We start from the raw sequence: 22,141 nt of genomic DNA, 5'->3' as shown, positions 1-22,141 counted from the left end.
CCCAGCTCAAGGTTCATCCCAGAGCTTCTCTCCTCCTTCTCTCATGCTCCCCCCCCCCACCCCTAATTTCCCTTTTTCCAAAGCCTCGGTTACATCTTCCTTATTATCCTCCTCCCCGCTCTATCTGGGTCACCCTCCCCTGCCATTACCCCAGATAATTGTGAGCTGAGTGCAGGCCACGGGCAGCAATCTGGCAGCAGCACCTGGGAAACCACTGCCTCCACATCTCCCTGCCTTCCTCACCCCCTCCTCTTCCTCAGCTCCCTCATCCCAGCTCTGGGAAGCTGGTAGGGAAGAAGGGTCACCAGAACAAATCCCCTAAAAAGGAGCTGGGGTCACCAGGTTCATGCTCCTCCACGCAGGGAGGGGTGTTTGCAGCTCAGGTGATTTTGGGAATGCTCTGCTCCCATTTCCAGAGAGGAAATTGCTGTGCCCAAAGGCTGGAGGCTCCCTGTGCTGCTCTCCTGGGGTCCTGCTCGCTCACACGGGCACAAACAGATTCCAGCCTCACCCAGAAAAGGAATTAAATGGCACCATCTGGCACTCGGGGAGCTCTTCCCCCTCCCGCTGGTGGGGAGAGGGTAATCCAGGACGGGAACCAGGCCATGCTGCTGGAACAGGCACCAGCCCTGGCACTGGCCAGGAGGGGACACCCCCACAGTGGCCAAGCTGGGCCTGGGGTCCCATCAGGTCCCAGCACACCCCGAGAGGCAGAGCTGGACACAGCCCCTCCCTGCAGGGACCAGAAGAAGCTTTTTTTGTACATAATTATATCTCCCAAAGTGGCCCAGCCTCCTCCCAGAGCTGCTTTTAGCTCAGCTAAACCCACGTGCAAATTCAAGCTGTCTGGGACCCCAAATCCTGCTCCCCCACTCCTGCCCAGCTGGGATGCCCCAAATCCTGGGCAAAGCAGGTGGAACAGCCTGATCCCAGTTTCTGGGAGCAAGGGATGGGGCAAGGCACCACGATTTTGGTCCCTCCTCTAAAGATTTCGTAGAAAAGGGGTTAAATCAAGGATGAGAGGAAAAATATCGAGACCTGGCTGGACCCCAAAATCCAGGGGATGATGAAATCCCGTGGGATGGGGCTCACATCCCCTCTCCGTGCTGGTGCTGTGCCCCACATCCTGCTGTGCCCTGGAGCTGCCTGGTTTCCCCTGCCTGCATTTCCCACCCTGCATTTCCCTGTCTGCATTTTCCTCCCTGCCCTTCTCCTGCCTGCATTTCCCCCGCTTCCATTTTCCTGCCTACATTTCCCCCCCTGCCTTTTCCTGACTTTTCCCTGCCTGCATTTTCCTTGACTTTTCCCTGCCTGCATTTCCCCTCCCTGCCTTTCCTTGCCTCTTTCCTGCCTGCATTTCTCTGCCTGGTTTCCCCCACTTCCATTTTCCTGCCTGGTTTCTCCTGACTACATTTACCCCCCACCTTTTCCTGACTTTTTCCTGCCTGCATTTTCCTGCCTGCATTTTCCTGCCTGCCCTTCTCCTGCCTGCATTTCTCTGCCTGGTTTCCCCTGCCTGCATTTCCCCCCCTGCCTTTTCCTGACTTTTCCCTGCCTGCATTTCCCCTCCCTGTCTTTCCTTGCCTCTTTCCTGCCTGCATTTCCCTGCTTGGTTTCCCCTGCTTCTATTTTCCTGCCTGCATTTCCCCTCCCTGCCTTTCCCTGACTTTTCCCTGCCTACATTTTCCTGCCTGCATTTCCCTGCCTGCATTTTCCCTCCTGGTTTCCTCTGCCTGCATTTTCCCTCCCTGCCTTTCCCTGCCTGCCTTTCCCCAGCCGCCGCGGGCTCCCGCTCCCCTCGATGCCATCAGGGTGGCTGCGGCTGCAGCCTCCGCAGGAATACGAACCCATCAATTAGGGAATAAGTGCCTCGCCTGTCCTTGTTAATCCCCTCCTCTCCGGGCTGTTCTTTATTATTTACGGTGAAGGTGCCCCGGGATGCGCTGTCGGAGGGACGCCTGACAGGCTCAATCTGTACCGTACAATTACATCCTCCTCCTCCTCCTCGCCAGCTGGGGAATCCCTTTCTGCGCTGCCACCACCCCGCTCTTTTCCACATCCACGCCGGGAACAGAGCCGGGGCTACCAGACCCCCCTGACACCCCACGGAAGCCCTGGGACGCTCCGGGTGGGAGCCAGCCTGGAGCTGGTGGGGGGGGGGGGGGGGTGGGTCCGGGCTAGGCGCTGCAGAGGTATTAACTGAGCCAGGATTAACATTCACCAGCTGAACAAAAAAAAAAAAATAAAATAATAATTCCATCCGAGCTGCGTCTGTTCCGGGGGCCTCGTGTGCGGCACGAATGGAAGCGCAGCATCCCCTGGGAGCCCCCGGGATGTGTGCGCTGCAGCCGCGTCAGCTCTTTGCAAGGGCTGCTGATGCCTCGGCTAACGAGCTCCCCGCTGAACGTGTCCTACGCACACCTGAGGATGCAGCCGGCTGCTTTCGCCTCCTCCCCGCTCTCCTCTCGCCTGCTGTCCTCGTCTGTCGCCCGGCAGTGTCGCTCAGGGAGGTGGCACGGGCTGGGCAGTGTCCCCGAGCGCTGTGCTGGCACTCGGAGAGGTGCTCTGTGGTCAGGAGATTGGCAGGTTGGTGTCTGATAGGGTCACCTGGGGTTTGTTTGGGGTTTGGAGTATCCTGGGGTGCTGCAGTGGGGCTGGGGGGGTTCCTCGCTGAGCTCACACAATCGCCCCACGGGTCCCCCAGGGATGCCAGGACAGCTGTGGCACAGGTGGCACAGACAGAGGTGTCCTCCTGCACCTGCGAGCAGCAGGTGGGTCCCCCAGAGCACGCAGGGTCCAGCGCATCCCCGTGCCCAGGATTCTGCACACACCTACGTGCAGGTGTGGCTTCCCAACACGTCCCCGTGTGCTGGTGGCCCTTGGGGGACACCCCAGGGAGCTGCTGCCATCCCACAGCTCGGAGTGCCACTGTCCTGATCCCCAGAGGGGCCGTGGGGTGCTGCTGGGGGTGTGTAGGGGGGTCTGGGCTCCATGATGTCCCTCTCGGGGACTCGGGGAAGGGTGAGTTGTTCCTCCAGGAGGACACGATGCCCTGGAGCACGGGTCAAGTGCGTGGGCAAAGGCTGCAGCTCTGGCTGCAGTGGGCACCGTAATAACAGCCTGGGGATAAGAGGGATAAAGATATCCCCTGGTGCTGCCTCCCACTCTGCTCTGTGGGGAAGCAGTGCCTTGTCACCCCAGGCCAGCTGCTTATTTTTAGGCTGTCACCTCCTTGCTCCTCTCATGGGTGCAAAAAAAAAAAGAAAAAAATTTATTTTATAAATAGCCAGTGCCTCAGAGAGGCTCCAGTGCCAGGCAGGAGCTCGATGTGTCCGTGCCTGGCACGGCTGGGACAGACCCTGCCCAACCCCTGCTTGCTGCCACCCTCTTCCTCAGGGTGTGGACAGCAAGGACAAAGACTGATCCCGGTGTCCATCCCCCACTTCATTATTGGTCATGTTTCGATTCTCATCTCAAGTAAGAATACTTGGTTAAATAAAGTGAACAAAGTAAAAAAATAAGAAAGGGGGGAAAACCCCTATTATTTATATCGCACCTTCTAATCCCAAACCTCTCAAAGCCATTACAAACTGAAATCCTCAGTGACAGGACTAAAACACGAGAGACATGAAATGCAGCCTCGTGTGTGATTTTTGGGCACAGCTTCCATGGGAAGGGACACCCCATGCCCTGGCTCCTGTCCCCAGCTCTGATCCCAGTCCTCGGGGCTCCCCACACCCCATCCCTGCGCTCCAGCTCCTCCTTGTTCTCCTGCAGTTCTGCACGGCCTGCAGCATCCTCAGCACCCCCCGATCATTCCCATTCTCCTCTCCCGGGTATTTTGGCAGCCAGAGCCCCCCGAGTCCCCTCCTTGCCCAGCAGCCCCTCCCTGGTACGGCTGTGCCCGGTGCCAGCTCTCGGTGGCCGTGAGCGCTGCCGAGTGGCGGCCGCGGTGCCGTAATTAGCCAGGTACAGCAGGAACACACTTGCAGCCTGACAGCTCTTCTGGAGCCGAATGGGAGCCAATTAATCTAATTAAAGCAGCCGCTGGCTCGTTATCCCTACACGGTCCACGAGGCTGCACGGGCAGCCTTGTCCTCGCCGTGCCCCTGCCCACGGGTGGGCACGGGCAGGATTTGCCCCATCCGTGTTTCCAAGGTGCCCAAGGCATTTGTGTCCATAAAGGGCACCCAAAATGTGGGTGGGGTGACTCTGCCCCGTGACACCCAGAGGTGCCAACACGCGGCTGGGGGCTGGTGGTACCCACCAGAACGGGATGCAGGGCGATGCCCCCGAGGGTTTGAGTGCCATGGGGATGCGGTGCCAACCCCGCCTGGCACCGTGCCACGTCCCGGCGAGGCTGAGCAGGTCCTGCCGGGCAGCATCCAGCAGGGTAATTACAGGCAGGCCAAGGAGGAGGGGCTGTCTGCACAGGTGTCTGTCAGCGGGGTGCTGGCACTCACACCGCCTAATTAGACACCCTGCCAGCCCTTAATGAGAACAAATGAGAGGCCAGCCAGTGCGGGGCTGGGCCGTGGCGGCCAGACCCCGTCCCACGTGCTGGCCCTGGCACGGTGCCCTCGGAGATCTGGTGGCTGCTGTCATCGAGGCATGAGGGGCTGGTCACTGCAGCTCGACCCCTGTGCCAGGGGGCTCTGGCATCAGGGCAGAGTTTGCCAGCCCCCACCATGCCCCCCTGCAGCAGTTCCTGTGTTCTGTAGGGCGCTGGGCACCGTCCCAAATGCATTCCCAGCCTCATCCTCTTGCCCGTTTCCTTTTGGGAGCTGATGCTCCACATAATGCCAGGTCCTGCCAGGCCCTCTCCCCCTTGACCCATCCCATTGCAGGATGAACCTGGATGCCAGCTGGATCTGCTGAGCCTCCAGTTATTCTCTGAGCAGAGGCTGCCAGTGCCTCATTGGGCATCCCGGGGCACGGGGATTGCTACCTCTGTGCCCTCACCCTGGCCCCACAGCACCAAAAGCTCTCATCAGGGTCCCCGTGGGGCTCTTCCAACTCTCCCTGTAATCCAAAGGGCATCAGAGCCTTGGCAGGAACACATCCCTGAGCCCCTGGGCACCAGCTCCGTGTGCCCAAAGAATGGGCAAGGAAGGACAGGGTGGCCAGGACAAGCTGGGGGCACCAGGAGTGCTCCAAAAACCTCAGTGAGGCTGTAGGAGGAGACCACAGGACACGTGTGGCCCCTTGGACTGATCCAGGGGCTGATCCCGCTGGGAACACAGTGCAGAGGGACAGGATGAGGGATGAGGATGGTGCTGCTGGGAGAAAACACTGGAGCCATCCCATCCCTGGTGCCAGATTCCCTCTGCAAGTCGATCCCAGAAGTGTTGGAGGCCAGGCTGGGCAGGGCTTGGAGCAGCCTGGGATGGTGGAAGGTGCCCCCAGCCCATGGCAGGGGTGGAATGAGATGAACTCGGCAGCGCTCACGGCCACCGAGAGCTGGCACCGGGCAAAGCCGTGCCAGGGAGGGGCTGCTGGGCAAGGAGGGGACTCGGGGAGCTCTGGCTGCCAAAATACCCGGGAGAAGAGAACAGGAATGATCGGGGGGTGCTGAGGATGCTGGAGCGCAGGGATGGGGTGTAGGGAGCCCCAGAGGATTGGGATCAGAGCTGGGGAAGGGGTTGGGACAGGAGCCAGGGAATGGGGTGTCCCAGGTGGGAGGGCACTGCAGCCCTCCACCCTCCTGAGCTCCCTTCCCACCTGTGATCCCACGACAATGGGCACGGGGGCATCACGGCTGGTACATGGCCAGGCTGGGAAGGAAGCAGGGAAGGGAGCCCAGGAGGGTGGGGGGCTGCGGGCCCCACGCAGCAGCCGGGCTCTGCAGCAGCCCTATAAATAAACACACCCACACACCGCGACACACGCCGGGATGCTGAGGGGAGGGGGGCGGCTCTGAGCGCATCCAGCTCGGGAATAACGGGACAGGAGCAAGCACAGGGAGATGCTGTGAGGGTGTCGGGAAAAGACAGCCAGGAGGAGGAGGAGGAGGGAAGGTCCCTGAGGAGCTGGCAGTGCTGGGGCAGCCCCCCCAGCAGGAGAGTGTCTGAGGGGACAGTGTGGCATTAGGGGACATGAACCACCCTGATTGTCGCTGAGTACACACACACACACCATGTGCTGTCCATTGCTCCATCCCTGCGTGCCAGCTCCCTGAATTCACCCCTGAATTCACCCCACTCCCCCTGGTCCCAGCGTGTCCCCAAAAACACAAGGGCCTGTGTTCCCCCACGCATTCCAGCCCCTCGTGCTACTTCTGCCTGAGCACCTCTCCCTCCTCCCCACGGTGGAAAATCATCCTCATATTGCCTAGGGGAATGGCAGCCCCCATCTCTCCATCCTCCCTCCATCCTGCCTCCATCCATCCTTCCTGCCTCCATCCCTCCATCCTCCCTCCATCCTGCCTCCATCCCTTCATCCTCCTCCATCTCTCCTGCCTCCACCCATCCCTCCATCCTGCCTTCACCCTTCCTGCCTCCCTCTATCCTGCCTCCATCTCTCCATCTTCCCTCCATCCATCCCTCCTGCTTCCATCCCTCCATCCATCCCTCCTGCCTCTATCCCTCCTGCCTCCCTCCATCCTTCCTCCATCCCTCCATCTCTTCTGCCTCCACCCATCCCTCCATCCTGCCTCCATCCCTCCTCCCTCCATCCTGCCTCTATCCACCCAGCCTGCCTCCATCCATCCCTCCTGACTTCATCCATCCCTCCAGCCTCCATCCATCCCTCCCTCCCTCCCTCATCCCTGCCTCCGGACAGCTCCGTGCCTCTCCAGCCCTGCCAGCCCTGCAGGCTCCTGTCCCACCGCGGCTTGGAGAGCTGTAAGGACAGGAGGGGACGTGCCAGGGGACGTGCCGTGTCAGAGGCCAGGGCTGGCCGTCGGTGCCTGCAGCGGGCGCTGGGATTTGCTGCAGGGCCGGGCAATTTCCCCTCGGCTCAGCGCTGGCCTCCCGTTGTGGCAGCGGGGGCTGAGCTCTTGATGAGCAGTTTGGGATCGTTGGCTCAGCCCCCTCCCCTCCACCGGGGCTGCTCGGCGGCCTCGCAGCTCGCCCAGCTCGTCCACAGGACGTGGAGCAACGAATTTGCAAGAGTTTGGGGTGGGGACAGGCGGGTAGAGGAGCCCTGATGCTCCCGCATGGCTGCGCCGGGCATCCCGCGGTGCTGGCAGCAGGGGATGGGGTGGAGGCTGCAGGAGGCTGCAGGAGGATGAAGGAGGATGATGAGGATGGAGGAGGATGGAGGCTGGGATGCTGCCGCCAGGTGAGTCCCCTCCTGCGGGACAAGGAGAGCTGGCAGTGCCAGCAGGGCAGAGGCGCGGGTGCCAAGGCCTGAGCATCCCTGCCAGCAGCCCTTTCTGCGGGCATGGCGGGCCCTGGCCTGCGGGGATGATGGAGCAGAGGATGCTCTTGGTCTGAGGCGAAAGGCAGAGAAGAGTTGCCATGGAGACCGGCGATGTCATTTTAAGGAGGCACGGAGGCATTTCCACCCATCCCTCCCGGATGAACCCCAGCAGCGGGAGGCCGGAGGGGCGGGGTGGGGGTGGCCCGTGTCCCCTCATGTCCCAGGGGGGGTTGGCTGGTCCCCTGAGGTGCCACCTCACGTGAGAGCCGGCGGCGAGGCTGCAGGCAGGGCTGCTTGCCCAGGGCGTGCCCCGGGGCCAGCCTCCCTCGGGGCCAGCTGGGAGCAACTGGTGGCACTGGGACAGGGCAATGGTGCTGCCAGCTGGGACAGAGGCCAGGACAGAGGCCAGGACATGCCCCCCTCAATTCTGGGATGGCCCCACGTGCTGTGGAAGGGCTGTGAGTGCTGACTGAGGGGCTGGGGTGAAAGCTGGAATATCCAGGATTTGGGGATCATTTAAGATTTAATTAAAATGAAGTTTTATATATTAGCAGCCCCTCCTTTTCCTATGACTGGTGGGAGCAGCTCGGCCTCTGAGCACCTGCAGGCAGCTCTGGAGCCTCTGCTGGAATCCCCTCTGCATTCCCAGGAGGGAGGAATTTCCCCGGGTGGGGTTGGATGTAGCAGCACTTCCAGCAAGGAAAACCAGCCCCAAATAAAGAGGGAAACAGTGGACGCAAAATTCCCTCCCTTCCCACTCACCCCATCTCCCCATGAGCGGTCTGGTCCCAGGGGGCAGCCCCAGGGCCAGCCCTGGCTGGTCGTGAGCTGTTTGCTGTCCCCTGGCCCTCCGGGGGTCCCCCCCACGCTGTCACCCCGCGGGGACACGGCACAGGAGGCGGCCAAACCTGGGCAAACAGAAACGGGTGCGCTGCGAGGAGGGCTCGGGGTGGCACAGCTCAGGGGGAGGTGCTGGCACTGTGACAGTGCCAGGGTCGTGCAGACGGGTTGGGGACATGCCAACATGTTGGGGACAGGGACCTCGGGAGCGGTGTGAGGTGTGTGTGTGAGCTTCACTCCTCCAGAGGTGTGAACTCGGCGAGAAGAGCTCACACTGCAGCAGAAAGTGACGGCACCGAGCCGGAGTCAGGGCCGGGGATCCCTGGCTGCATCCAGACCCATTCCCAAAATCTCCCGGAGCTCTTTCCCCTCGGCAGGGGCAGTGCCAGAGCCTGGCACGCAGCAGCAGCCGCCCGGCCGGGTGGGAGCAGCTCCTCCTGCCATGCCTGCCAAGACTCCCACTCCCGAGACTGTACGACAGGAGAAAAGGGAACAGAAATTCACGTTTTCACATTTAGCTTTCCTTTGTACTCAGCTAATTAGCGCCTGAGTCTGGTGATGTCATTAAAGCAGCACTAAGTCTTTATTGGGGTAATTTAATTTTCCCTTTCATATCAGGATGATTTCCTTTGTTGGGGTAGGTGCTGGAGAGGGGGAAGGGCCCGTGCAGACAATTGCTATTGTCAGGATAAATAATTCCCCAGTGGATTGACAAGGGGGGAGGTGGGCTGGGGGGCTGGGAGCTGTCACTCAGCCGGGTGGCAGCAGGAGCCGGCCAGCCCCGCGGGCTCTGGGTGCCTCGGGAAGCCTCTCCCTGCTCCGGGTGGGCTCCTCAGCCAGCGAGGCACCTGCCTTGGCCCCTTTCCAGCCGCTGAAACCGTGATCGGGAGGTGGGTGGGTAAACCTGGGGGTCTCCCATTCAGCTCCCGCCCTTCACCCACCCTAACACCATCCCCGCTGCTGCTGGGAGGAGGGAATGGGTTTTGTCGGGATAAAGGAGCTTCCCTGAGCCCCCAGAGCACGGGAGAACCCCTGGGATGCGCAGGGAGATCCCGGGGCTGGCACAGAGCAGGAGGAGCCCTCCCAGGGATCTCCCACTTTGGGGTTGTCCCAAATGTTATCCCTGCACTGGGAATGGCTGGGACTGGACTCGGTTCCTCTCCAGACCCGGAATGCGATGTGGGGCTGCTCCAGCACTCAGTGCCACATCCAGCTGGGCACAAGGAGGGGCCCAGGTGTGAGAGACTCGGTGGTGGGGCCACTCAGCATTGCAGCTCCCTGGGACACCCCTGGAATGGCTCCAGCTCCTTTCCCAACCCTCTCCAATGCCTCTCCTCAGCCCTTTGGCTCATTCTGCCCCAGGAGGGGTCCCAAACCCGGGTGAGAGGTGAAGGGGACATCCCATGGGGTCAGAGCCCCCAGGAGCCGCTCTCTCAGTCCCCACAGAGCATCAGTGCAGCGGCTCCCTCTCATCCCTGCCCCACCAGCCGGGGAGAAAAAGGTGGCACAGCCCTGGGAATGGGCTGGGAGAGGAGAGGAGAGGAGAGGAGAGGAGAGGAGAGGAGAGGAGAGGAGAGGAGAGGAGAGGAGAGGAGAGGAGAGGAGAGGAGAGGAGAGGAGAGGAGAGGAGAGGAGAGGAGAGGAGAGGAGAGGAGAGGAGAGGAGAGGAGAGGAGAGGAGAGGAGAGGAGAGGAGAGGAGCTGATGGTGCCGCCACCCAGGTCACAGCATCCTCAGGAGACTGGGGACAGCCCATGGCATGTCCGAGGGGACAATGGCATGTGGCAGGCTGGTGGCAGGAGTGTCCTGGTCCAGCAGAGCATCACCAGGATGGGAGGGGGTGGCAGGAGCCATCCCAAAGCTTTAACTCATCGTGTCTAACACCACAGAGAGTTCCGAAGGAACTGTCCTTCATGGAAAATGAGAAGGGAGGAGAGAGCAACTGGAAGGAGCCATTTTCCAGCCAGCCCTGAGTCCATCCCTGAAGGAACCGTGTCCTCACAGCCCCTCTGGAGCCCACCCTGCATCTCCCACCTCCCCCGGAGCCCCCCGAGCGCTGCCGCCAGCCGGGGCGCGGAGCAGGAGGAGGGGGAGCGGGGCTGCAGAGGGGAACGTCACACCCGAAACACAAACACGGCTCCTTGGTAATTAGCAACCGTTTCAAGAGGAATGATGAGCCGCCAGTGACAGGCGGGCGGGTTTCTATTAAAAGCTGCCACGTGTGATCCTTCTCCAAGCCTGCCGGCCCCTCCTTACCTGGCGCTGGGGAAATGAGATGCAAACCTGACATTAATGCAACGTTCAGGGTGAGTTTTAATTGCAGCCGGAGCCGTGGAGCCGGGTGGGGGCGGCGGGGCCGGGGGCAGGGGATGGGCACCCTTGTGCCCCTCTGGCACGGAGGCTGCCCGGAGCCTCGGGATGCTCTCATCCCTCTCAGCCTCCCCCCGAGCTGCCCGGGGAGCTGCTCTGGAGTGAGCTCTCGGCACCCCGCGTGTCGCCACAAGCCGAGCCACTTGCTGAAATGTTAAGGGGCTTGTTTGCATCCAGCGGAAGGGAAGCGGGAGAGGAACCTAAATTGCTTCTCCGTTCCTTCCGGAGACGGGGAAGTGTCCTCGAGCGATTCCTCCATGTGCTCAGCCCCGAAATGTCGCTTTTCAACCTCACACGGTGGTTTTATCCTGGTTTAAAGACCTCCCAGAGCTTCCCAGGCACTGCAGAAGGAGCATCCCAAGCATTAGAGAAGCACCAGGGCAGTTTTTGGGAGGTGGCCCCGGGGCTGATGCACGTGGTGGGGTGGGTGCTGGACCAGGAGGAGCCAGGACAGGTGGCACTGGGGCAGGATTTGCTTAGGACAGCAGTGCCCAAGCCGAGATACGATGGTGGCCGTGGGTTGGGAAGGTGGGGATGGCCATGGAGCAGGGGCTGAGGATCTGGATCTGCTCAGCAATCCAGAGAGTGACAGGAGCCAGGAGAGTGACCCAGGCCTGGATTTGGGAGATTGGCTCCTCCAGTCCCACTGTGTGCAATGAAAATGAGGAATCGCTGTCAGACAGGGCAGAAGGGTGAAAGGGGGCAATCAGGCAGAGGCCAGCAGCTCTGGGGACAATCACTGAGGGCTGGAGAGCAGCTCCTGCCCCGGCCCAGGGTGTGAGCAGTGGTGTCCACATCCCTTGCCAGCATCTCAAGGTGAGAGCTCCCCCTGCCTCACGATTTCTCACCCTCACACCTCGATCCCAACCAAAACTGCAGCTCCTCCCGAGGGGCAGCACGGGGACAGCTCTGAGCTCTGCTCTGGGACAGGGACAGCACCCAGGGAACGGCTGGAGCTGGGCCGGGGGGGCTGGGATGGATTTTGGGAAAGGTTCTTCCCTCCTTCGGAGGGTGCTGGGCACTGCCCAGGCTCTCCAGGGAATGGGCACAACTCCAGGAGCGTTTGGACAGCGCTCCAGGGATGCTCAGGGTGGGATTTTGGGGTGTCTGGGCAGGGCCAGGAGCTGGATCCGTGATCCTTTTGGGTCGTTTCCAGCCCGGAATATTCCATGATAAATCTATCCAAACAGTGCCCAGCCTGGAGCTGGTGGAACCCCAAAGCAGAGCAGGGCTGAACGTGCTCTCATTGCCTCTCAGCAGCTTCCTCTCGCTGAGTGACAGAGGGGTTTGGCTTTACCAAGGGCTGGGTGTGCTGAGCAGGTTTGGCTCGGCCTCCTGCTGCCCTGGATCTGCCTCAGCTCAGCTCCCAACCTGGGAGTGACTCCTCATCCCCGGGGCTCTGCCTGGATCTGGCACTTGGAACAGCGCTGCTCAAAAAAAAAGAGCTTGGATGAGAGGCCCCTTCCCCACAGACCCCCGAGTCCTGGCTCAGTGCTCCTCAGGAGCTGAGAGCCCCTGGGATGCAGCTCAGGCAGAGGCACTGTGGGATGTGAGGGCTCTCCCTGCTCCAGCTCTGTTGGGAGCAGCAGGGTCCTCGCAGGGGAGAGGTGTCCGAGGACATTGGTGACACTTTCTATGCTCAGAGGGTGGGCAGGGCTGGCACGGGGTGCCCAGAGCAGCTGTGGCTGCCCTTGGATCCCTGGCAGTGCCCAAGGCCAGGTTTTGGAGCACCCTGGGACAGTGGAAGGTGTCCCTGCCCTTGCTCTTGGATGGGCTTTAAAGTCTCTCCCAACCCAAACTATTCCACAATTCCCTGACTCTGTGGCTGTCAGGAGGCAACATCAGCTCTCCTCGAGTCAGCCTGGACCTGTCCTGGACCTTCTTGGTGTCTTCCAGGGCCGTCCCAGAGTCACCCACGGGTGGTGACACCTTCTTCCCTTGTGTCCAGCTCCTGGCTGTCACACTTTGGGCCCTCACACCCTCCTTCAGGCACCCTCACATCCTTCCCCTCCATCCTGAGCTTCAGGGGCTCATTCCTTTCGAGGAGCACGTCCTGTGCCACAGGTTTGACCAGGCTGTCCTGTCGCCACTCCTGTCCCTGCCTGTCCCCAGCCCACAGCCTTGGCAGTGCCACCTGGCTCTGGCCTGGGTGATTTGTGTTTCCCAGACACTCGAGTCAGTGTTTAAGGGCTCCTCTTCAGACTGCCAAGGTCCAGGCAGCTGCCACGCTTCTCCTCTGCTTGATGCATTGTCTGGCTCTTCTGTCATCCCTGGAGGGTGACAAACCCTCAGTCCAGGCAGCATTTCTGAGCCTTCCTCCTGCCTGGAGTCACTGCTCCCATCAAACGGGTTTGTTTCTGCAGGATCAAACCCTCCTGCTTGTTTTCCACCTTCACCCTCAGCCTGGTTTTGTCACCAGTTTTTAGTCCTGGCCTGCTCCTGTCCCTGCAGCCATGGGGGATAAACCAGTCCTGGAGACATCCATGGAGAATCCAGGAAGGTTGTCCCAGCTCGGGAGGTGACACCAGGGGTGTGGAGGTGACAGGGAAAGGCTGAACTGGTGCTGATGTGTCTGGGAGAGGCAGAGGGAAACCAGGGCGGGCACAGAGGGGTCCTGCCATGGATGAGGGAGGTGGGGAGGGGTCCCCAGAAGGGAGCAGGGCCAGGCCAGGGGGGCTCCCCCCAGCCCAGCTCACAGCAGAGGGGCCCTCGAGTGCCTGCCAGGGAGAAAAGGCAGGGAAGGAGCAGGGAGGGGGGGGAGAGATCTTTTCATCTAAAAGGTTACATTTGTCCTACTTCCTCCCATCTCCAGCAATTAACTTGAAGGGAGACATCACTGCTAATTGAGCAGTGAAGATCAGGAGCAACAATTACGCCTTTTGACAAGAGACAGCACAAGAGGGACTGCTCGGAGGCTGAGAATGGTAGGGAACGGTTTCTATGGCAATATAACTTTCCTCTCTTCCTCTCCAGCCATAGAAATGATAAAAATGTAGATTTCTCCCTGATTAATGATTTAATGAAAATAAAGAAAATTCTTATTTAAAAAAAATAAATATATATATATATAAAAGAAAAAGGAAAAAAGGGGGAAAAAGGAGGGAGGAAAAAAATCGATAGGACGCAATGTTTAGCATGAGCCTGCGGCTGTGGGCAGGATCGATGTCCTTCTCCAGGCTGGACCGGGGAAATCTATTCCAGCAACGTGCCGAGGGCTCGGAGCCGCCCTGCCATGTGGTAATTAGGCAGCGGGCTCACACGGGGAAACGTGAGGGCTGCATTCAGATCTCTGATCAAAGGAGATGCCCATCAAAGCGCTCCTCGCTCCGGCTTCTCCCGCAAAGCTCGCTGCTCGCTCCGTGGCGCTCCTGCCTCCCCTCCTCCTGCCCGCGCCCCCGGCCCTCCCCGAATCCCAATTTTAATTGGAATTATCCTGCCCGGTGTCTGTGCTGCCAGCCTGGGAAGGAATCCCTGCTGGGGAGGCAGCCCTGAGGCGGTGGCAGGAGGTGACACTGTTGTCCCCATGCTGCCAGAGCCACTCAGGGGGGGGTGAGGCCGGGAATCCTGCTGGCCCTGGGGGTGTCCTGGTGCTGCTCCTGAAGGTCCGTGTCCATCCTCATCCATCAGCAGCAGCTGCAGGCTGCCAGGCCGTGCTGTGCCGTGCCAGGCTGTGCCATGCCCTGCCGTGCCAAGCAGAGCCCGGAGGAGGGAGCAAAGCTTTTCCAAAGCTGCCTTGCCAGACATCCTCTGATTTGCATCCTCTGTACTCCCACACTGAACAACTTTGCGGTTGTTTTTCCTTTTTGGCCTCAGGATGCGGGGAGGTGGCTGGAGTGGGACTGGTGCCATGCTGGGTGCCCACCCCGTGCCAGGCTGATCCCTGCCGCTGCCCCATTCCCATCCCACGCAAGGATCCCGGGATGCACACACATCCAGCCTTGCATCAGTAGGGTCAGAGCATGGGCATTCCGAGGGATTTTTTTTTTCCCACCTCCTCAGTTCCTATTTTATTGCCAAACTGGAGCATAAAACACACATAAACAAATCTAACAGCGAGAAATGGGTTGCTATCAAATCAACAAATTAATCTAATTATAGGGCTGATTAAATCATATCAGATAAACCAGCGACTCCTTCCCGGCGCTCAGCAGCCGTGCAGAGCCACAGCCAAAGCCTGCTCGGGTTTTTTTTTGGGGGGGTGTGGCAGAACAGGGTGCAGCCCCCCCGGGGCTGAGACCCCCGCCAAAACCCCTCTTGCCCCCCTCTCTCAGCTCCTGCTGCTGCAAATCTGAATGACAAATGCGGCTGCAAAGCTCGCGATTCCTCGGGATTAAAGATGCAGCCCCAGCCCGAGGAATGTGTTCGGGAGCCGTCTTTGGAGCCAGATTGCTTAAACCTAAGCCTGCTTTAGGTATTTGAGGAACAATTTGATCAGGGCTGTTTGCGGAGCTTTGCCGGGGCCGTTCCCACCTCTCCGTGCTGCACATGCCAGCGCCCACGTGGAATTTCCTCCCTGCCAGCTCTGCTGGAGAGAAAGCCAGCCCTGGCTGAGAGGGAAAAAGGGTTTTAGCCACCAACAACACCCAGAGCGAGGGCTGGGATTGCAGGATTCACCCCATGAGGTTCTGGTCCCTCTCTGGGGGGAATGTGTGGGGTTGTTCTCCACATCCCGAAGGTGCTGAAACATCAGCTCCTGCTTCTCACCGCGCTCCAGATGGGAAGGTGGCCCCGTGCTGAGGATGTGCCAGCTCCCTGCAGGCTCCCACCTTGGTGAGGCAGGAAAATCTGGTCTCACCCGAGTCCGGAGGGTGCCAGAGGTTTCACTGCCCCTGGCAAGTTGTTTCCAAGGCATCCCTTGCTCCCAGACACTCGCAGGGTTATGTCAGCTCTGGATTCTCCTCCCCTTGCTCTTCTCTCAGCCAGGAACAGAGAACATTCCAGGAGCAGAGGTGTGGAGCAAGGATCTGTCTCCTAACAGAGGGTTACTCCAGGGTGCTGTCAGAAGATGAGGAGATTGGGATTCCCAGCATGGAGCAGAGCTCCTTGTGCTCTCAGAGTCACACTTTGACCCCCAGCTTTGTAAGGGATGCTCCACTGGTGCTCTCCTCCCCACAGCCCAGTTCTGGGTGGCATTTGAGGGCCAAAATACTCGGGTGAAGAGCCAAGGGCACGGGGGCACGGCTGAAATTGGGCACATCCTGGGCTGCATCCAAAGATGGCTCAAGGGAAGGGATTGTCCCGCTCTGCTCTGCCCTCAGGTGACCCCACCTGCAGAGCTGCCTCCAGGAAAGGTGTGGAGCTGGTGGTGAGCCCAGAGGAGGCCATGGAGATGTTCCAAGGGAGCTTCAGATCAGCATCAGATCACCTCTGATCTGGAGCCAGGCTGGCAGAGCTGGGGGTGTTCCAGAGAGAGCTCAAAGCCTATTCCAGGGCCTAAAGGGGCTCCAGGAGAGCTGGAGAGGGGCTGGGGACAAGGGATGGAAGGACAGGACACAGGGAATGGCAGGGTTGGATGGGATATTGGGCAGGAATTGTTCCCTGGCAGGGTGGGCAGGGCTGGCACCGGGTGCCCAGAACAGCTGTGGCTGCCCCTGGATCCCTGGCAGTGCCCAAAGCCAGGCTGGACATTGGAGTTGGAGCAGCCTGGGATGGTGGGAGGTGCCCCTGCCATGACAGGGGTGGGATGGGCTTTAAGGTTCCTTCCAACTCAAACCATTCCATGATTCCATTCTCTGACTTTCTGAAATTTTCTGGAGGTTTCTGCACCTTTGAGGTTTCCATATCCTACCTGGAGTAAAGGCTTCTTTTCCCACTTGTGGTTCCCAACCCAACCCTCTGAGAGGAACAGGAGGTCAGGCAGAGGACCAGAAAGAAAACAACTCCTGGGACGGTGGAAGATGTCCCTGCCCTGGCAGGGGTGGCACTGGATGAGCTTTAAGGAGCCTTCCCACCCAAACCACGCTGGGACTCCATGTCCCTGCCATCACCCTGGCACACAGCTCGTGGTGCCACCTCTGCTGAGCTGGAGGAGCCACTGTGGGCACTGGGTGGATCTGCAAACCCCCCTGCCGTGCCCAAGGGCACTGAGAACCTCCCTCACCCTCACCAGGGCACCCCAGCTCAGGTGTGGGGCACAACCCACCCCCCCAAACGCCACAACCAGCCCCCCAAAAGTGCTCCCAGTGCTCCCAGTGCCCACCCTCGCTGTTCTGGGGGGGTTTCCGTGCATCGCTCCCCATTCATGGCCATATCCACGTGTGACCCACGTGTGCAGGGCCGTGTGTGCCCAGGGGTGCCCACGGCTGTGCAGGGGTGCCCGGGGGGGGCTGTGCTGAGAGGAGCCATCTCCCAGCCCGTGCTGATGCAGTTCAGCAATCAGAATAACTTGGCTGATGAATATTTAAGCCGAGCGCTGAATATTTAAAGCGTTCAATTATTTTAATGGCTTCTAAGTGTGACAGCGGGAGGGGACAGGGGGATGGCTGCCCCCCGGGTCCGGCAGGGCGGGGACAGCCGCTGCTCTGGGTGGGGTGGGGACACTCGTGGTGTCCCCAGCAGGGTGGTGGCACTTTGTAGGTGGCTGGGGGGTGTCCCTGGCTGTGGTGAAAGCCCCGCGGAGCAGGGGACAGCTGTGCCCCGCCACCCTGGCACAGCTGTGCCCTGCAGCCCTGGCAGCCCGGGCTCTGTCCCAGTGCCCTGATTCCTGCAGGAGCAGCCCCGGCGTGTGCCAGCATGGCGCAGTGCCAACCCCCTCGTGTCTGCCACCAGCTGTGTGCGTCCCCGTCCCTGTGCCACCACAGCAGCTGTGTGGCCCTGCGTGGGTGCCACCACGCGTGCCACCTCTGGGTGATGTGACAGCACAACTGGGATGTCACAACCCCTGTCACCCCGCATTCCCTGCCGAGGCGAATCAGTGGTGACCGACAGTGACCAACGGTGACCACGGGTGGAGCACAGAGTGCCCACCAGGGCTGTCCCCAACCCCACAGCCACGTGCCACCCCCAGGACCTTCTGGCAGGGAGGGTGGCCTGGAGCACGAGAGCACTTTCCCCATGCATGCTCCCGCAGCCATAAATATTCATATTCTTATCCTAATTTTCCATGTACTTTTCTGTCACATCCAATTTTATTTTAATTTCCCTTTATAAACCTTCCCAGCTAATGCACTCCCTGCTCCCATGATTACCCCAATCAGCCGGCGCTTTAAACACAATCCCTGCAGGCAGCGCTTGTTTGGGATCACCGAGCATCCACGCGCGGCTCCCGCACGCTCCGGGGTTAAGCAGAGCTCCTTTGCCACCCCGTGGTGGGCACGGGCTTCTCGTGTTGGATTTGTCCCTTCCCAGTGGCCCTGGTGGCCGTGTCCTGCGCTGTGGGGTGTGGCCAGTTGGGATTTGGAGGGGACAAGGCTGTTCTGGTCACCCCGGTGGGTGAGTCCTGCCCTGGCAGCTGGCTGGCATCACCTTGGCTGTGGGTGAGCCCTGGATTGCTGTGAGAGGAGGAGCAGAGGATGGGCAGGATCGCTGTGCAGGGGCTTGGCAGTGCTGGTCACAGTGCCAGGGCTGTGCCAGGGATGTGCCAGGGATGTGCCATGATTATTGCAGGAATGTGCCAAAACTGTCCCATGGTCATGCCAGGACCATGCCATGGTTATTTCAGGAATGTGCCATAACTGTGCCATGTCTATGCCAGACCTGTGCCATGGTCATGCCAGAACTGTGCCATGGTCATGCCAGAGCTGTGCCATGGTTATTCCAGGGCCATGCTATGGTTATTCCAGGCCTGTGGTCATTCTGCTCTGTGCCACCTGTCCCTGCTCCCAGCAGGCACCAGCGCTGCCAAGCAGTGCCCACAGCTGGCACTGCATGGGCACAGGGGCTGTGTGCCCCCTTGTCCTTCACTGGGGACACTGGGCCAGCCTGGGGGACAGGACACAGCCCCAGAGGGACAGGACATGTCCCCACGGGTCAGAATGTGTCCCCAGCAGAGCAGGGTGTGTTCTCAGTGGGTTATGGGATGTGTCCCTAGGGTGTCAGGGTGTGTCCCCAGCAGAGCAGGGTGTGTTCCCAGTGGGTCGGGACATGTCCCCAGTGTGTCAGGACATGTCCCCACGGGTCAGAATTTGTCCCCAGCAGGGTAGAACATGTCCCTAGCAGAGCAGGATGTGTCCCTAGTGGGTCAAGATGTGTCTCCTGTGGGTCAGGACATGTTTCTAGAAGGGTAGGACACAACACCAGAAGGGCAGAATGTGTCCCCAGAGGGGCAGAATATGTCCCCAGCAAGGTAGGACATGTCCCCCTAGGGTAGGACTCATTCCCAGCAAGTTTCCAGTTGGGCAGAACAAATCTCCAGTGGGGCAGGACATGTCCCCAGCAGAGCAGGACAGGTCCCCAGGGTGTCAGGGTGTGTCCCCAGCAGAGCAGGATGTGTCCCAGCGAGGTAGGACATGTCACCAGTGGGTTGGGACAGGTCTCCAGTGTATCAGGACATATTGCCAATGGGTCAGAATGTCCCCAGTGGGACAGACCATGTCCCAGCAGGGCAGGACCTGTCCCTGGTGTGTCAGGATCTGTCCCTGGTGTGTCACAGCGTGTTCCCCGTGGATCAGGTCATGTCCCCAGTGGATCAGGACAGGTCCCCAGCAGGGCAGGACCTATCCCTGGTGTGTCAGGATCTGTCCCTGGTGTGTCACAGCGTGTTCCCCGTGGATCAGGTCATGTCCCAGCAGGGCAGGACCTGTCCCCAGTGGGTCAGGATGTGTTCCCAGGGTGTCAGGACCGGTCCCCAGCTGGGCAGGACACGTCCCCAGCAGCACAGGCCGTGTGTCCCTGCCCAGGGACAACCTCAGGGTGCGACCACACCTGAACAGGCGATGGGGACGCGCAGACACGGAGCCCTGCTGTCACCCAGAGACCGAGCACGGAGCGGGATTTATTCCTCACCATCCTCGGGGACGGGAACGAACGAGGCTGCGGGAATCTGGCCCAGCCTCAGCTGGGGATTGTCCCAAAATCCCCCCTCGGCAGGGCCGGGGCGGCTGCCGCGCTCCTGCCAGCCGGGGGAAGTCACTCAGGCTCCGCTCGCTCACTTCTGAAGACCTCTTGATAAACATTTATAAACATTTGTAGTATTTTAAATTTCCCCTCAATAATTTATGAATAGTTATTTTATATACTTTAAAGAGGGTAATAATGTAAAATTTATAAGGCGGGAGCACTCAGAGTGGCAGCGCGGCGTCGCGGGGCTGGGAGCGGGAGGCGCAGCCATCCCCGCCTCTCCCTGCCGAGCCTGATTGAAACTTTAAAGGCAGCGGCAGCGGGGTAAAACGGGACACGGAGGGGACACCGAGGGGACACCGAGGGGACACCGAGGGGACACCCAGGGGACACGTGAGCCGGGAGATGCGGGGATGGGTGGCCGCCCCGAGGCTGGCGGATGGAGAGGGATGGGATGTGGGGATGGCAGAGGAGGGAGAGGGATGAGGAGGAGGAGGGAGGAAGGGAGGGATGTGTGCGAGGGAGCGATAACCGCGGCGGGAGCGAGGGATGGGGAGAGGAGGGATGGAGGGAGCAGCAGGGAGGGGCGAGAAGCAGCTGGGAGCCAGAGATAAAGAGGGAGGAGAAGGGAGACGGCAGCGGGCGCGGGAAGGTGTCAGGAGACGGGAGGATGGATGGATGGATGGATGGATAGATGGATGGATGGATGGATGGATGGATGGATGGATGGATGGATGGATGGATGGATGGACGGGAGATGAGCAGAGCAGGGAATGTGGAGAGGGGTCGGCAGGGATGTGGGGGAACGAGCCGGTGTGCCCAGCATGGCGTGGGTGGGGGACAAGCAAGGTTTGGGGTTCAGGGGTGCAGGAAGGGCTGAGAAGCACCTGGAGCCACAGGGATGGGGAGAAACACATTTGGGATCATGGCAGGGATGCACGTGTGCCAGGCACGAGGGATGGCACGGGCAGGGGGGATTGGGGCACTGGGTCTGGGCGCACGGGCAAGGGGGTATGAGAGGGCACAGGGGGGTGCCTGAGAGGGGAGGGGGTCTGGGGGGTGAGGGGTGTGCAGGGTGTGGGGGGTGCAGGGCTGAGTGAGTGTGCAGGGCATGCAGGGCCGGAGGGGGGTTCACAGTGAGTGTGAGCAGGGTGGGAATGTTTGTGCAGGGATGAGTGTGAGCAGTGGGATTTGCTCATACAGGGATGGGTGTAAGTGCTCGTGCAGGGGTGAGTGTTCACATGCTGAGTGTGCAGCTGATGCATGACTACATGCAGAGCACCAGTGCAGCTGCATTTCCTGGCAAGGAGGTGCCCGTGTGTGGCACAAAGGTGCCACCCTGCTCCCCAACATCCCCCGGGTCCCCACACCAAGGTATCAGCTGAGCACAGCCCATCTCTGGCTCCCCAAGGGGGTGAAGGGGCAGAATCCCAAGTTGACCCCTCAAGGGCTGTCCTGAACCCTCCCAGGTTCAAGGCCAGACCCCCAAATCCTGCCCAAATTGCCATCTTAAATGTCTAGGTGAAACCCAGACAGAGAGGGGGACCTGTCATGGGGTGATGCCATCTCCCAGGCTATAACTAGCACAGGTCAATGTTATTTTGGGAGCTCCAGGGAGGGTGTGAGGGGAAAAGGAACACACAGGTGGGGACCTGCAGGACCACGGGAATGTGAGAGCATCCACGGGGAATGAGGTCATGGGAGGTGTGTGGGGTGAGAGTGTGGAAGGTGTGAGTGCCCTGGGCAAGGTGTGAGGGTGTCCAGAGAGGTGTGAGTGCTTGTGCAAGGTGTGCAAGACAGGACTGTGCATGGGGGTTGACAAAGCAGAGGAGGGTGAAGAGAGGATCTGTCCCCAACTGGGACAGCGATGCCACCGCGTTGGGGGCACACAGGGCACCTGGCACAAAGTGTGGAGCAAGGGGAGGAGGGGAAGGGGTGTCCTGTGTGACCTGGGAAGGGGAAGATGCCGCAGCCCTGTCAGCAGAGGGATGGTTTCGTTCTTTGGATGATAATTCCCGGCGTTTGGGGCTGTCAGGTTCCCGGTTAGCAGCTCCCCCTCCACGGAGCTGCTCTGTGTAGTTGACACCGCAATTGTTTTCTGAAGAGAACACGCGACTCTCTTCTTATGTATTCCCTTTCCCGGTGTTTGTATTTGCTTCAAAGTCTCCTCATCACCCTGTTTGGTGACAAAAACTCATGTCTGGAGATCAGGGTAATGTGTTGCTTTTCAAAGCTCGGGGAGGAGGGGGTTGGCAGACATGGGTTTGCTGCATTATTTACTTCCCTGCAGCACCCTGCCTCCCTGGCAGCCCCCCCTCGGGGTGCTGGCACCCCACAGTGACAGCTGGGACCCCCATCCTGACAGCTGGGACCCCTCCAGGTGCTCAGCACCCCAGTGTGTGCTCTGGGATGGTTTGGGGCACCCAGGCACAGCAGCAGCCAGGAGGAGGGGAGGGTTGGGAATGCCAGGGTGAAGAAGCCCCCCCCCGGGTAGGATTTGGAGCACTTGCACCCTCCCAGCTTTGGTGTCACTGTCACCATGTGGCACAGGGATGAGGTGCCTTGCCCTGCAC

At 60.1% G+C, this 22,141-nt stretch overlaps 1 protein-coding gene across 2 annotated transcripts in view; it reads left to right on the top strand.

Moving 5' to 3' along the window:
- The first annotated feature begins 7,094 nt into the window (after positions 1 to 7,094).
- The window catches only part of LOC106861322 (START domain-containing protein 10-like), a 37,617-nt gene continuing 22,570 nt past the window's right edge, over positions 7,095 to 22,141 (top strand). The window contains exons 1-2 of one of the 2 annotated variants that reach the window (XM_088173905.1): positions 7,095 to 7,281; positions 10,091 to 10,507. In XM_088173905.1, coding sequence (XP_088030031.1) covers positions 10,472 to 10,507 — 36 coding nt within the window. In that variant the 5' untranslated portion in view covers positions 7,095 to 7,281; positions 10,091 to 10,471. The remainder of the gene's footprint in view (positions 7,282 to 10,090; positions 10,508 to 22,141) is intronic. The other variant, XM_088173903.1, reaches the window with a different exon arrangement.

This window comes from Sturnus vulgaris, chromosome 15 (genome assembly GCF_052056855.1).
Source record: "Sturnus vulgaris isolate bStuVul1 chromosome 15, bStuVul1.hap1, whole genome shotgun sequence".
In the NCBI taxonomy this organism is placed as follows: Eukaryota; Metazoa; Chordata; class Aves; order Passeriformes; family Sturnidae; genus Sturnus; species Sturnus vulgaris.
Note: the sequence above shows the minus strand (reverse complement) of the source record. Positions and strands in the feature narration are given on the sequence as shown.